General features: G+C 41.6%; 1 protein-coding gene across 1 annotated transcript in view; it reads left to right on the top strand.

Moving 5' to 3' along the window:
- Positions 1-17,162, top strand: part of ACOXL (acyl-CoA oxidase like) — a 362,457-nt gene that overhangs the window by 193,928 nt on the left and 151,367 nt on the right. The window contains 2 exon segments of the mRNA XM_047781208.1: positions 11,959-12,030; positions 12,032-12,107. Of these exon segments, the coding sequence (XP_047637164.1) occupies positions 11,959-12,030; positions 12,032-12,107 (148 nt within the window).

The raw sequence follows: 17,162 nt of genomic DNA, 5'->3' as shown, positions 1-17,162 counted from the left end.
TCTTGGCTATTGTAAATAGTGCTGCTATGAATGTAGGGGTGCATGTATCTTTTTGAATTATAATTTTATTTAGGGTATATACCCAGGAGTGGGATTGCTGGATCATATGTGCAACTCTATGTTTAGTTTTTTGAGGAACCTCCATACTGTTTTCCATAGTGTCTGCACTAATTTACATTCCCACCAGCAGTGTAGGAGGGTTCCCTTTTCTCCACACCCTCTCCAGGATTTGTTATTTGTAGACTTATTAATGATGGCCATTCTGACTGGTGTGAGGCAGTATCTCATTGTAGTTTTGATTTGCGTTTCTCTAGTATTTCACAATGTTGAGCATCTTTTCATGTGCCTCTTAGCCATTTGTACGTCTTCTTTGGAAAAATATGTATTTAGATCTTCTGCCCATTTTTTGATAGGGTTGTTTGTTTTTTTGTTGTTGAGTTGTATTAGTTGTTTGTGTATTTTGGAAATTAATCCCCTGTCAGTTGCATCATTTGCAAATATTTTCTCCCATCCCACAGGTTATCTTTTCATTTTTTAATAGTTTCCTTTGCTGTGCAAAAGCTTGTAAGTTTGACTAGGTTCCACTTGTTTATTTTTGTTTTTCTTTCTATTGACTTGAGAGACTGACCTAAGAAAACTTTTGTACAATTTATGTCAGAGAATGTTTTGCCTATGTTCTCTTCTAGGTGGTTACATCTTATGTTTACGTTTTTAAGCCATTCTGAGTTTATTTTTGTGCATGACGTGAGGGTGTGTTCTAACTTCATTGATTTACATGCAGCTGTCCAACTTCCACTTTAACTGCTTTTAAGATTTTCTCTTTTTCTTTGATTTTCAGAGTTTGATTATGTTGGCCTAGGTGTGGTTTTGTGGTTTTGTGTGTTTGTGCTGTTTGTTGAGCCTCTGGGATCTGTGGGTTAAAGTTTTTCATCAAATTTGGAAATATTTTGGCTATTATTCCTTCAAGTGTTTGTACTGCCCCATTATTTTTTTCCTTCCTATACAGAGGTTAACCTGCTTCATATTGTCCTGCATGTCACTGAGGTTATGTTCTTTTGTTCTCTATACTTCAATTTGGATAATGTCCATGGATCTGTCTTCAAGTTCTCTGCTCCTTTCTCACAACATCCAATCAACTAAAAAGTGCTGGCCCCTCCCCAGAATTCAGTTCATCAAGGCTTCCTCTAGCCTTTGTTCTTTGACAGCTCTTTGAGAAAATGTGATTTTCATTTCATCCATTTTTCCTTGCTATTATTAATGGAGCAGAAGTCTCTGGTGTCCTTTTATATCTTAGCCCTGTGACATTTCCTTTAACCTTATTGACTCTATCTGAAGTTGCTGCTAACTCTCTGCAAAGCGTTCCTCACCCCATATATGCATTTTGGTTTCACCCCTCCAGCCCTACTTCAGTTAAGCCAGATAGTTCTTGACACATAGTCTGGTCTTCAGTGGTTCTCTAATGTGCTTTTAAAAAACTACAGACTCTCTGCACCCCCTCCCATAATGCGAATTCACCTGATCTAGGGAGCATCCCAAGGAATCCAGAGTGTGTGTACTTAAGCTCCTTGGAGATTCTTATGAACAGCCAGGGTTGAGAACCACAGTAACTTTTTAGGGAGTTTCCTAGGGTGACCTGGAAATAAATTTCACTAACAGTTAGGAAACAGCAGTATTAAAGTATCATGAAAATTTATGTTGGATCAAAATAACTTGACAGTGAAACCTACAAATATTTTGCATGCATGCCAAAGGCAAACAAAATTTTTCTTTGAATTTTTTGCCCAGTAGAACTTGTAACTATTCTGAAGAGGCAAGGCTATCTGTACATTCACTTCTTAAACTGCCTTTTACACATCCATGACACAAGAATTTACCAGACCATAGAACCAAAAGGCACTATATATTCCACATGTATAAGTTCATATATTTAACAATATGTGTTTGTACATATGTATATATAAATTTATATATACATATATACACACCTATTTTTATATGTAACAAGAGCATTATATGTATCTGCATGTTTCCATTTTGTTCAGCTGCATTTGTATTTTTTAGATTGATTTAAGCTTCACATAGTTGATTTTGTAAGAACTGTTTTGGCACTCTTAATTAATATGAAAGTTTCTCTTGATTTTAGAGAGGCACTCCTCAAAGGCCAACATCAGAGAAAAAGAGATCACAGTTCCAGTTTTAGGTTTCAAGAGAGAAAGGAATGGTAATAAATGGAAATTAACTAGTAAAAAAAAAATCATGGCACCCTTACCTTGTGCCATGTGTAGGTGAGACGGAGTAGAACAGGGACACACGCCCTCACCAAGCTGATTTTCTTGATCTTCTTTGGTCTCTGGCCTGGAACAGTGTCCCCATCATGGCTCTGTTGTCCTCTACTTATTTTCTCTTTTTCTTTCTTTCTTTCTTTCTTTCTTTCTTTCTTTCTTTCTTTCTTTCTTTCTTTCTTTCTTTCTTTCTTTCTTTCTTTCTCCTTCTCTCTCTCTCTCTTTCCTTCCTTCCTTCCTTCTTTTCTCTCTCTTTCTTTCTTTGTCTTTTTAGGGCCATACCTACAGCATATGGAGGTTCCCAGGCTAGGGGTCTAATCAGAGCTGTAGCTGCCAGCCTATACCACAGCCACAGCAAAGCCAGATCCGAGCCACATCTGGGGCCTACACCACAGCTCTTGGCAATGCCGGATCCTCAACCCACGAGGGGTTGAACCCACGTTCTCATGGATAGTCAGATTTTTTACTGCTGAGCCACAGTGGGCACTACCTCTCTCCTTATTTTCTTTCCTGCTATCCCTGCATTGCAGCAGGGGGTTGATCCACTGAAAATCTGGTTATAGGAATCTCCAGGATGAACTGCCTCAAATGCAGGATGAGGTTGTCTGTGTTGGGGGGGGGAAGGCGGTGTTTCTGTGACATAGCCTGGCTTTCCTGTTTCTCTCTCATTTACCACCTCTGTTGTCTCTTCTCCAAACAGTGAAGAGTTTAATGAATTTTTTTTTTTGTTTTGGTCGGGTGCGGCATATGGAAGTTTCCAGGCCAGGAATTGAATCCGAGCCACTGTTGCTGACCCATGCCACAGCTGTGGCAATGCTGAATCCTTAACCCTCTGCGTCACAGCCAGAACTCTGAAACTGATTGTTACATGACACAATTTAATGCTAAGTACCTCTCCCACTCAATGCCCCACTTTTTTTTTTTTTTTGCTTTTGAGGGCTGCACTCTCAGCATATGGAGGTTCCCAGGCTAGGGGTCTAATCAGAGCTACAGCTGCTGGCCTATGCCACAGCCAGAGCAATGCGGGATCCAAGCCATGTCTGCAACCTATACCACAGCTCACAGCAAACCAGATCCTTAACCCACTGAGCAAGGCCAGGGATCGAACCCACAACCTCATGGTTCTTAGTCGGATTCTTTTCCACTGTACCACGACGGGAGCTCCCAATACCCCACTTTTTAAAAACCGAAGTTATCAAACGTTGGTTCTGGGTCCCACCTCCCGGTTCCTATGGATGTAATTCTGCCAATGAAGTGGCTTCAGCGTCAGGATATGAGTAACTTGAAGTTTGACAGGTTAGATGTTTTTTCAATGCACTGGGTTCCACTCAAGTGCTGGGGAACACTCATAAGAATCCAAACCTTCAAGTGTATGTGTCCGGAATTAAGTGGGCAGGAAAAAGAGGCCATCACCTGTGTCATCAACCTTGCCTATCCTCCCATCTAATGTGACAAAAGCACAAATATCCAGTGCTTCACGTCACAGGTAAAAGAAGGTCACGGAAGTGGGGCAGGGGGTGGGTGGGCAGGCTTCTTCCAGGGCACATCATGCATGTTTAGATCTTCAGCAACCACACGGCACCTTGCTAGTAGGGCTGCCAGGTAAAACATTGTCTCCCAGTTAACTCTGAACTTCAGATAGCACTTCAACTAAAAATTATGTGTTTATATGAAATTCAAAATTTCCTGGGCGTGCTCTGTTTCCATTTGTTGAATCTGGCAGTCCTGCTGGAGTCAGAAGTGGTCCCTGCCACATGGACCTGGTGATGCCTTATCTGGCCTCATCTGGGGTGTGATGAGAGCAGCTTGGCAAGCCGACCCAGTTCCCGATCCTTTTCCTTTCCCATTGCCTCTGCAAGCCTGGAGACGGTGGCAGGTGGGGAGCTGCCTGGCCCTGAGTGAGTCCCCCATCCCCACCCCACCCCACACCTTTCTCTTGGCCTTGACCAGGAGGGGGTAGAACCAGATGTCCTTTGGCACCTGTTTGCTCTAGAAGAGATAAGACCCATCTCCCCACTGGCTGCTTAGCTGCTGGGCAGAGCCAGCTCCAGGAGGATGGGGCCTGGCTCTCCTCCTGGCTCACTTTCTTCAGAGCTGCAGGGCCGCCTCTCCTCCCCACATCATACCGCCTGTGTGTCAGACACCTTTCTGGGCCCTGAGCACTTGGCAGCCAAGAGAGTGATCACAGCCATGCCTGGGTGGCTGAGTGGCCAGGGAGGATTCCTGTCTTCTGTTTGGCTGTGGGTACCCATCCTTGGAACAGTTATTAACTTCCCATTGGCCCCAGGGCATCCGAGGCCCACTTCCCACTGTGGAGGCTCTGGTGTCCTGCGTGCATCCTGGCTCAGTACCCCGCCTGTGGGTCCTGGCATTCAGGTCTTACTGGACATTCGGGCTGATGCCCTCTATGTTGTCACTCACCAACTGTGACAGTAATTAGTGACTGTGGTATGAATAAACGTTCCATAAGAGCCAGCTGTTCCTGTGGCCATTGCCCCAAGATGCCTCCAACTTTCTACCCCCATCCTGCCAGTGACCACATTCTGCAGAGTTTTCCTCCTACATAGAAGTCATCAAAGCCCTCCCTCCCTCCCCAGAATCCCACTTAAACCCTCCCCAGCTCCCTCTCTCACCTCCCTGCCTCCCATGTCCAGCCTGGCCCTTGTCCAATCTGCCCTCTATAGGCAACCAGACCTGAGATGGAATCTGAGTTTCCCCCTGCTTGCTGGGACCCTCCTGCAGCCTCCCTGTGCCTTCTGTGTTGGATTCAACTCAAGCCTTGGGGCACCTGACCTTGCCTCCCTATCCCTCACCTGTCATCTCTTCTGTCCTCCACCCCAGGCTCAGCCTCTTCCCCGCTTCAGCCTTTCTTACAGGCAGCCTCCCACCCAACCCCGCCACTTACTCCTCACATCCTTGCCTCCTGTCACCTGATAGTTAACACTCATCCTTGGAGACACAGTTGAGGTTGTCACCTCCTCCAAGCCACCTTCTCCTCTGGGCCCCTCTTGGAACACGGAGCCAAATATAAGCTTCTTGGAGCAGGAAACTTGGGCCCCTCTTATCATGGCACCGTGACTCTTGGTTTGTGGTTATGAATCCTTTGAGCATAGGAATTATGGAAACTTAATTTGGCATCTCCATAGCTAAGAGCACCTGCATGGGGTGCTTCAACTAAACTGAATGAACTTACTTTGTGTGACTACATCACTCTTGGCCATGAGGTTGTTTGAAGCTTGGCATTTAAGCATTCTGATGGTCACTGAAGCAGAAATTATGCCTTGTGAAAGTGGAGTTGAGCACTGGCTGCACAGGGCCTTGGTCACTGACATCCCCCCTTGGAATCATCTCATGGGATTTGCTACAAAAATGAACTTCTTAACATAGAAAGTGACCAACAGCTTTTTGAAAAGATCAGTATTTGTGATGTGCCAACCAGGAGGAGTATTTGGGGCTTGCCTTTCCTGTTATGTATTCCAGCCCACATGGTCAGCTCTACAGACCAGGATGGGTTCCAGGCCAGGAGGGGCCACAACACCATCGTGCTGCTGTCTTTATACTGGATTTAGGCATTCTCTTTTCGCTCAACATTTGCAATGATAAAATTAAGACAGTGGCTAACACACATTCATTGCATATCATGTACCAGAGACTCACCTAAGGTTTTTACCTGGAGTAACTCATTCAGTGCCTCATGACAACTCAACAAATTTCTCTCTCTCTCTTTTTTTTGTTTTTTGTTTGTTTGTTTGTTTTTTAGAGCCACACCCGTGACATATGGAAGTTCCCAGGCCAGTGTTCAAATCAGAGCTGTAGCTGCCAGACTACACCACAGCCACACAGCAATGTGGGATCCGAGCCACATCTGCAAACTTCACCACAGCTCATGGCAATGCTGGATCGTTAACCCACTGAGGAAGGCCAGAGATCGAACCCACATCCTCCTGGATGCTAGTCAGATTCATTTCCGCTGAGCCACAACAGGAACTCCTCTCTTTGATTTTTAGTGGATAGCACCTACCTGAAACTGTACTGGCACAAAGTGAGAGATCTCATTAATATTTGTTGAATAAATGAATAGGTAGAATGATATTTCATAGCTTCAGAAATTCACCGAAGTCCTGTCCTTATCAAAGGATAGTTAAGCCCCTTAGGGTTCCTCCGCTAAATGAAGACTATTCATAACCATATGAAAAACATAAACAGACTCACTGACATAGAAAACAAACTTAAGATTACAAAAAGGAAAAGGAGGTGGGGAAGAGATAAACTGGGAGTATGGGATTAGCAGGTGCAAAGTACTGGATAGAAAATAGATGACAAGGTCCTACTGTATAGCATAGAAAACTACATTCAATATTCTGTAATAAACTAATAGAAAAAAAATATATATGTATATACGTGAATCACTTTGCTGTACACCAGAAATTAACACATTGTAAATCAACTATACTTCAATTAAAATAACTTAAAAATTTTATATTACCATATATTGTCTTTATAGAATTTCTAGTACTATTTATAATACTACTGAACTGTGTTTTTAATAGAATCCTGCTATCTGATTGCCAGAAAGTCTTGTTTACTCTTTATGTAATACAGATTTTTGTAAATTGAATTCTGCCTGCTTGCTGACTTGATTGTTTTAGAGCTATTCTGACTGCACGTCTCATGAATCTTGCCTTGATGGTGGGCTGAACTACTTCACGTGGATGTAACCTATAAGCAATACTTTGCATTTCTAGAGAATTCCCTGTTAAATAAACAGGTTTGGAAATGAGGACTATTTTTGGTACAGAATCCCTATTTCCTAATTGATCTCTGGGCCTCTCTGAACTTCTTATATCAGACTTTCTTAAGACATGTACCTCCTGGGCTCGTACACACCCTGAGCACAGAAGGGTTTCTCAGATCTCCTTGGCAAGCAGATGAGAGGGTGTGACAGTGGTTAACCCCTCAAGGGACTGTCTGGCAGATGACGGCTCTTCCCTCAGCAGGGCCCATGTCCTGTCAGTGTTAAGTAACATCACAGGCCAGCATCACAAAGTAATTGCACCAGCTCTCTGCTGAGAGAGTCTCACCATTCTTTATTTTCTTAGCTGACTTCCTCTTTTATGTTCTTTTTCATATTCTTTTCCATTATGATTTATCACAGGATATTGAATATAGTGCCCTGTGCTATACAACTGGACCTTGTTATTTATCCATCCTATATAGACTAGGTTGCCTCTGCTAATCCAAAACTCCCCCGCCCCCAGCAACTACAAGTCCCTTCTCTATGTCTATTAGTCTGTTTTTGTTTTGTAGATATGTTGATTTGTATCATATTTTAGATTCCATATGTAAGTGATATTATATAGTATTTGCCTTTCTCCGTCTGACTAACTTCGCTTAGTATGATAATCTCTAGGTCATCCATGTAGCTGCAAAGACATGATTTCATTCTTTTTCATGGCTGGGTATATTCTATTATACAAAGGTACCACATCTTTATCCATTCATGTGTCCGTGGACATTTAGGTTGTTTACATATTTTTTAGCAGATTTCTTTCTTATTTTCCCGCCTGTGTCTACCCTGGAGAACATCTAGGGTTGTATGAGTGTGTGTGTGTGTGTGTGTGTGTGTGCTCATGCGTGTGCTCATGCGTGTGCGTGTGTGTGTGTGTGTGTGTGTGTGTGTGTTTGGAGAGGTCAGAGGGAAATCATATATACATTTTTTTAAGTGACCAGATCTGGATTCTCTGAGAGTCATTGTATTGAAGCCACAGCCCAGGATATGGATGGTTACACTATAGCATAGATTTAGCATGCTATTAACTTCCTCAGGGCCCTGATACACACATTACTTATAATGAAAAGAACATTGTATTTAGGACTAGAGAGCCCTGGATTCAGATCCTATCTTGGTCTTAAAACATATGAAACCTTAGGTATGCAACTTTAGTTGTGCCTCGGTTTCCCCATTTGCAAGGATATGATTTTCTATTTCATAATGTTGTTTTAAGGACCAAGTTGGATGATAAATGCCAAAGTTCTTTGCGTATAGTAGTTGCTCAATACAGTTAGGTTTCTTTTCACCCAAGTGCAATTAAACAAATAAATGATAGTTTCCATGTCTTGTCAATTCACCTCCACTCAATAGCTTCAGTTAAATGGTTGGATACTCTTTCCTATTTGCTGTAGGATGAGACCCAATACAATATCTTTTGCATGTGCAGGTTTCATTGAGAAAATAAGGATATTTAGACATCACAAGATTATTCTATGGATGGAAGATGGCAAATACCTTAAGCCAAAATTGGTCTTCAAGACAAGCCACAGAATGGGAGGAAATGCTTGTAATAGGTACCTCTGACAATGGGGTGTTATTCAGAATATGTAAAGAACAGTAAAAATAAAATTCAACTAAAAATAAGATGAGCAAGCCAATAGAACACAGGCAAAATGTTTAAATAGCTAGTTAACAAGAGAAGAAATGTGAATGGTCAGCCAATAGACACATGAAAGGTGTTGGTGATTATTAGTTACTCAGGGAGTGCAAATTCAAACCATGAAGGTTACCATTACATATCCGCTAGAATGAATCAAATTAAAAGGACTGCAAAGACTGCTGGTTGGTAGGCATGCGGATTCACAACTAGGATTCACAAACACTAGGATTCCCCCCAGCAGGGGGGAATGTAAATTGTGCAATTACTTTGGAAAATTGTTTGGCAGTTTCCTAAAAAGTTAAAAATACATCTTCCATGTGACCCAGTCACTTCACTCCTACATATTTACTCAAGAGAAATGAAGACATATGTGGCTGTAAGATTTTTGCATGAATTCTCATAGCAGCTTTATTTGTAACAGCTCCAAAGTGGAAACAACCAAAATGTTCATCAACAAGTGAATGCATGTAAGAAATATAATACATACATTACATAGAATGGAATTCTAGTTAGCAACAAAAAGAAACAACCACAGATACAGAGTGCAATACGAATGGATGAATCTCAAGGATTGAAAGAAGTAAGATGTAACACACACTATCGAATCTGATTTACATAAAATGCAATCTAATCTGCAGAGACAAAGAGCTGGTCAGTGGTTGTCTGGAGATGGGAATGGAGGGAGAGATGGCCTGCAAAAAGAGATGAGGCATTTTTTGGAAAGCATTAGAAATATTCTGTAGCTTGATTGTGGTGATATTCTCCTGAGTACATAGAGTTGTCAAAACCCTATAAATGGTGTGCTTTTAATAATGCAGTCTATTGGGAATAAATTAATCCTCAGTAATGTTGATAAGGAAAAAAATTGTTTAAAGAAAAATAGCAATGAAGTTTATAATATATGTAGCATATATTTTTGCCTCAACAGTGACATAATGGATGGGAGAATGGAAAGGAATTACATATTGTATTGTTGTAAGGTTCTTAACATTTTTCCTTGAAGTGGTATAACATTATTTGAGGGGAAATATGACATGTTAAAGATGCATGTTTTAGGCTATAGAAAAAAATTGCTGAAAAAAATGAGTAACACAGTTAAAAATCTAACAATGGAATACTAAAGTTTATTCAATTAATCAAAGGAAGACAGGAGCAGAGGGAAAGGGAACAAAGAACATATGGAGTAAATAGGGGGAAAATTGCAAGGTAATAGTTTTAAACTCAATCACATTAATAATTACAATTGTGTGTAAATGATTTAAACACTCTTATTTTCAGATTTTAGACATGATACATTAAGACTGAGCTAGATGCTTTCTACAAGAAATTCACTTAAAATTGAAGGCAAATAGGTTAAAGTAATAAAGTGAAAAATTTGCACTTGCAAACATTAACCATAAAAGAGCTGAAGTAGATATACAAATAGAAGATAAAGTAGACGTCAGAAGAAGGAATATTACCAGAGAGAAAGAGGATCGCTTCATAATGATAAAGCAGTCTATTCATTAAGACATAACAGTCTAAATCTGTATGGATTCCACAAAATAGCATCAAAAGACATGAAGCAGAAATGGAAAGAACTGAAAGGAAAAATGAACATATCCAAAATTATAGCAGCAGACATTTATCCTTCTCTCAGTAATTGATATAATAAACAGATGGAAGACCTGTAATGATATAAATTATGTGAACAACATTACTAACAAACTTGACCTAAATGACATTTGTTAAACATTCTACCCAATAAGAGAAGACTACACATTCTTTTCAAGTGCACATAGAACATTTATCAGTAGATACCATGTAGATTTAAAATGACTGAAATAATATGACATGTGTTCTCTGATTAGAATTAAATTAAAAATTAATGACAGGAAAATGTCTGTAATGATGCTTACATATTAGGGAACTAAACAACATGCATACTTTATAGGCCAAAGAAGAAACCACAAGAGAAATTAGAAAATATTTTGAACAAAATGAAAACGAAACAGCACATCAAAATTTGTGGTATGGAACTAAAGCAGTGCTCAGAGAAAACGTGTACCTTTAAATGCTTCCATTAAAAAGAAATGAGTTATTGAACCTTGAAAATACATGGAAGATACTTAAATATAATACTTAAATTGCTGTGTGAAAGAAACCAGTCAGAACAGCCTAAATACTATAAGATTCCAACTGTGTGACTTTCTGGAAAAGGCAATACTATAGAGACAGTAAAAAGATCGGTGGTTGCCAGGGTTCAGGGAAGAGGGAGGGATGGATAGGTGGAACATGGATATTTAGGTAGTGAAATATTCTATAGGACACTGTAATGGCAAAGACATGACATACATTTATCAAACCCTGTATAACTTTAGAACACAAAGAACAAACCCAAATGCAAAATATGGACTTTAGTTAATGACTACATATCAATATCAGTTCATCTATTATAAAATGGACTACATTAATGCAAGATGTCAGTAATGGGAGTGTTAGTAACTGGGAGTGGGTGAGCATAAAGAAACTCTTTTTATTCAGCTTTTTTGTAAATATGAAACTTCTCTACAAGCAAAATTTATTAGATTCAAAAAATAAATGCTTACATTAGTAAAGAAGAAAAGTCTAAAGCCAGTGGTGTAAAGTTCTATTTTAAGAAGCTAGGAAAAGAGGAATAAATTAAACCCAACGTAAGTAGACAGAATAATAAAAATGAGGGCAGAAATCAATGAAATAAGAAATGGTTAGATAAAGAAAAAATAATTAAGCCCAAAACTATTTTTTTTCCTTTCAATAAATAAATAAAATAGAAAGACCTTTAGCTAGAAGGATGCAGAAGAAAATAGACACAAATTACCAGTATCCAGAATAAAGAGAGGACATCATATACAGCCCATAGACATTGAAAGGATAAAGTTAAGTATTGTAGTTCTTATTGTTTTGATGCAATGTCAGTGTAATGCCAACACATCTGACAACATATATGAGATAGGCACAGTACTTAAAAGATATATAGTACCAAAAGTGACACAAAAAGAAATAGAAAACCTAAATAGCTTTGTCTGGCATTACAGGTGAAATGTACCAAATATTTAAGAAAGCATACTGATTTTACACAAACTCAGAAAAGGGAAAAATTTCTAACTAATTTTAGGAGCATGAGCCAGACACCAAAACCCAGATATCATAAGACCAATGTCCCTCATGAATATATGTGCTGGGGGCACTTCTGTATCCATCCCATGTTTCTGCTTGTCTTTCAGGTATGCTGGTGTCCTTTTGGACAAGGACATCTTCTCTGGGAAGGAGCTTGTCAACAGTCGCTCGCTGCAGGTGAGCGGGGCTGAAGGCCTACAGTACCTGGGAGAATGTCAGCTGCCTGCAGGACTGCCGAGAGTGCACCGGAGGCATGGTGAGGCATGGTGAGCCCCCAAGGGCCCCAAGGCTTACCATTCCTGCCAGGCCTGCATGTTATAGCATGTGTGGGGGAGGATCATGTGGCCAGTGGGCTTTGGAGCAAAGTGGAAATCCCACCCGTCCTTGTGACCCTGGGTACATGACTTAACCTTGTCGTCTATGCATGTCCATCTTCTATGAAGCTGCAAGGACTGACACAGACCATTTTTATAAAATGCTTAGCTGTGGAAGCCCTTAGTAAATAGCTTGAGGCTTGGTGGTGGCTGTCGACAGTATAGGAAAAGGCCATTGAGGGTCAGAGAATCAAAGCTCTGCTCCAATGTTTTAATCCCTTGGGAAGAATGCAGGAAATGACCCCAGGGGTTCCTACCCCGGGAAGGAGTTAGATGGGGCTGGGCCAAGCATGGAGAGAGTGTTTAGAATATCCCCAGAACAGACCTCAGACTGGATCGTGCAGTGAGGGGTATTAGGTGTAAGAAATGCTGAAATGTCTGGAGAGTTAAGGGGGCCCTAAGAACAGCTGGGATCTGTTCCTTATTCCCTTACAACCCCGGGAATAGAGGCACATGTGGAGTGCCGGATGCAGGAGTCTGGTGAGAAGGAGGACCCAATTGGGGTCTCTGAGGGCAGGACAGGGGACCTGCGTGGTTGTGGACCTGTGACCTAGTGGCATGACAGGGCTGTAGGCATCAGCTCTGGTGGCATCTGAGGTTCAGCCCCAGGTGACAACCCCATGTGGGTGATGCCCAGGGACTATACTGCCTCACCTCCATATGGGCCAGATGCAGGCATTACAGGAGTGAGGGGGAGGGGGAGCCTCTCTTGGGCCTTTGTCCTGAATGTAACCTTGAACTTGGCTGAGTATTTGCCTAAAAATAGCAGCTCCGAACCTGAAGGGGAGGTTGAAGAATTTTAGCCTCAGCGAGAAGGGGTCAAGAGCAAGTCAAGGGCAGCTGTAGAAAATGAAAGGGGAGGATGAATTTCTGGAGAGATGACATCAGAGCCAGGGTCTATGGAGAGACAAGGAGGGACTGAGCCCTCACAGGCAGAGCCTGAGGTTTCTCCTACATGGGCCATGTAGAAGCGGGCAAGCGCCTCCTGTGTTCTCTCATCTCAGAGCCAGTCGGGTTATTTCTCTTGTGGTGACTGAGAAAGGATTGTGTCCATGGTGAAGGGGACTTCAGTTAGTCAGGTGTGTACTCTGTGTCCATGGTGGTGGTTGTGGTAGGAGGATGATGTGCAGGTCCCCCAGAAGAATAAGGGGAATAGAGAATAAAATGCCAGCTGACTCTGGGGTGCAGCTGGGCCAGGAGTGTGGGTCCTTCGAGGCAGCTATAGGCTATGGCTCATTGTGACCTTCCTAAGTGACTGACAAAGTTGAGAGGCCCCTGCCAGGGGCTGGTTTCCACCTGTCCAGTGGCCCTGCCCAGCCAAGCCCTTCTTTATCACCCAGAACACCCTGCAGTGCAGAACCAACCCACCACCCCATATTATAGAAGAGAACCTGACCAGGGAGGGCTGCCCTTCCTGGCTGGGATCCAGCCCTGGAATCCCTCCAGACGCTGCTGCCTCACATGGTTTTGCTTCTCAGCAGCTCCTTAGCAGTGGATGTTGAGGGCCCTGATTTCCACTTTTGTTCTTTCCCTTCCTCTCTCCACCCCAAATCCACCCAACACCTAGCACAGAGCTATTTGTAGAGACATAAACACTTGCTGAAAGAAAAGCATGAGGAACCTCATCATTTTAAGTTCTATTTCCATACACCGCATCTTCTGCAGGCAGGAGATCTCCAGGAGGGAAGTGTAGACAAGTTTGGGGGCTGTTGAGATGGTGCTGAAAACCACCTCTTTTATGGCCAGGAGATCTAAGTAGAGCTTGCTTCTTAAAAATGTTTTCAACACACGTTTTGGGGTTTTGGAGCCAGAAACCCTGGGTGTGACTGTGGGGAAATTATCCTTTCTCTATGCCTCATTTCTCCTGTATGTAAAATGAGGATAAGCTTTCTTTTGTCGCAGTCATGAGGGTTAAGTTGTGTGAGATAATAAGCATAAAATGCTTCATTTGTGAACCCAGGAAATGGCAGTTAAAGTGCCAGGTAAAGGGACCCCTGCACACAGGATGGAGTTGTGGAAGTGTGTGATGCATCTAGGGACACTGGGACATGCTTGGGCTGGGTTCAGTGAAGGTGCATAGGAGGAAAGAATTGAAGGGAAAAGGCAGAATTAGACCCAAGAGAAGGGACTAACCCTGCCTGCACTGCTGCCTGAGGCAGGCACTCAGATGAAATGGATACAGAGGGATGTATTTCCATTTTTGTTCCTTCCCTTCCCCTCTCTATCCCCTATCCACCCAACACCTAGCACAGAGCTATTTGTAGAGACATAAATATTTGCTGAAGGAAAAGCATGAGCATCTAAGTGTTTTATGTTCTATTTCCATACACGGCATCTTCTGTAGGCAGGAGACCCACAGCGTGACTGGGTTCATAAAGGCAAAGGCTGCAGCATGGTGCTTGGCATGTAGGAGGCACTTGACACTGTTACCTCTTCTAATTTATTGTTGTTTCAGAAATGGACAGACTGAGGTTGGACTATGAGGGCAGAAAGCATTAACAGGTCCAAGCTTGTACTGATCACCGCACAAACCAGTAAATGGGGAGATGAGATGTTGGGGTGAGGAATGGCAACTTTATTCGGAAAGTGAGCAAAGTGAAAAGATGGTGGACTAGTGCCCCAAAGAACCATCTTACCTGAGTGAGAATCCAGGCTTTTATACTAAAAGGGGAGAGGGTGTGGCTGGCTGTTACCAACTTGTTGGTCCCGGAATCTTTTGTTCTTGCAGCTGTCCACATAGGTCAGGTCACGATGTTCCTGTAAGCCTCCAACAAGACAAATGTTATTCTCTGTTCTGCAACTTTTTATCTCTAAATAAATGGAAACATACCTTTAGAGGTCAGAGCCTTGAGAATGGGCTCTCATGTATATTTCAGGCTACAGGCAACATTCTTAACTGGAAGCAAAAGCAACAGAATACAAAGGTTAAAGTAAAAGAAACAGCTCCAACATGGAGTCAGATTTGCTCTTCTCTATTACAAACAGGCAGGGACCCAGTCTTTGATCACTGTAGCCCTCCTTCTGACTGTAGTGTGGCATATAAGTAAGCAGCTGTTGACTGACTAAAATGTCTGAATGACAGACTGATGGACAGATGGACAGATGGGATGATGGACATCATGGTTTGAGTCAGTGAATGACTGCCCTGTGCATCCATTTGCCTTTCCTGCCCTTAGAACTTGAGATTAATCCACAAAACATTCCCTTTGGTCTTTCCTTGCTTTATTATTATTTTTTACCCTGAGCACTTTAACATCTGACTTTATTGTTACTTTTTGGGGAGAAAGAACACTGGCAGCACCTCTAGGCTACTCACATTCAGAAGGTTGGTGGTATTTGTTGGCTCTAAAGCCTGTCCAGGCCCATCTTGATGACTCATTTGTTGAGTAGTTTAGGACACAGTGTCTTGAGAAGAGGGCTCAAATAGGGAATCGTTGTACAATTTATCAAGACACTGCTACATCTGGCACCTAATTCTTGCCTCTACTTTAAACATTTGCCCTGTTTAAATCTCGCTTCTTTTGATTGCTAACTTTAATGTCTGTTGCTGTTGCCTAAAGGAAGTGTCATCTGTGGAAGGCAGCTTCTTTGCTGAGTAAACTTATTGTATGATTTTCACCCATTAAAAAAGCAGTGCACGTCCATTGTAGAAATTTCTGAAAATACAAAGACATAAAGAAGAGAGTAAAATACGTCCCATGATTATACTTTCCCAGGGATGATTGCTGTCATTTGCAGTATATTTTTTCTATGCATTGTGTTCTTATAATCTCTCCTTTTCAAGTAAGAATTGATATGGATACTATAGATACCCCTACAGATCACTCCTTTGTCATAGTTTTAATGGCTGGTACCATTTATCTTGTAGATGAACTGTACTTTATTCAATGAATCCATTAGTTCATGTGTCAATTTTTTCTTTATTACAAATTATGCTATACAAAAGATTTTAGTGCCTAACTTTTTTTTTTGCATACCTGAGATGGTTTCCTTAGATCAAGTATTTCAATGATATCTGTATCATTGCCAAAGGTTATACTAATTCTCACTTCCACCAGGAGTTGAACAAAGCACCTTCATAGTTGCTGGACCACTGGCTTTCAAACTCTTTTGACCATGACCTAAAGGAAAGGGTATGCTTTTCATTACCACCCTGTGTTTACAAATGTACATGCACAGAATTGAAAGAATTAAGTTCATGAAACAGTACTCACCTCACTATTATGATGTGCTTTAGTAGTTCATTTATTTTACATCACTTTATGAAAAGCTAGTCATGATGCATTAAACTGATTTCATGACCTGCTAGTGGGTCATAGCCTGTCATTTTCAGAACACAGCACAGACTCACTGATCAAATAGAAAGGACCTGGCTATATAGAGTTGAGAGCTTCAGGTCTGCAGAGTGTGTCTATGTGACAAAAAAAAGCTGAGCTTTCAAGGGAATGTGTTTTCTAGCTCAGACTATGGAGTGGCTTCTGTTGAGATGAACATCTCTGGTAATTCCATTTTCATGGAATTAGTAGCATTCCTTTGGGACTTAAGATTATATATCACTATATTATCCCACTTACAAGTGGGAAAGAGATAAAGGCCTTTAAATGCCTCTGCAACATGGACACTCACAAAAAGTGGTCAGTTCTTCTTAGCGGCTTGCTTAATGTCAGATCTTGGTAGAGGGAGACTCAATGCACAGCAGCCTCCAGCATTTAGACCAGGCAAGAGTTCACCATCCCAATACTGCTGTGCTCAAACTGTTTTGTGGAAACCTCTGGGTTCTGAGAGTCTTTCTCTCCACAAATCAATGTTTCCCTAGCACTTGGTGGTTGATTTTTTAATAGCATTATCACTTTATGTCAGGAAATAGTGAGAAAGTCTTGGGTTGGCTATTTCTACAAGAGCCTTGGCAATCATTGACTTCTCTGAATGTTGCAAGA

This window comes from Phacochoerus africanus, chromosome 5 (genome assembly GCF_016906955.1).
Source record: "Phacochoerus africanus isolate WHEZ1 chromosome 5, ROS_Pafr_v1, whole genome shotgun sequence".
NCBI classification, from domain to species: Eukaryota; Metazoa; Chordata; class Mammalia; order Artiodactyla; family Suidae; genus Phacochoerus; species Phacochoerus africanus.
This window is presented reverse-complemented; position numbering and strand designations above follow the sequence as displayed.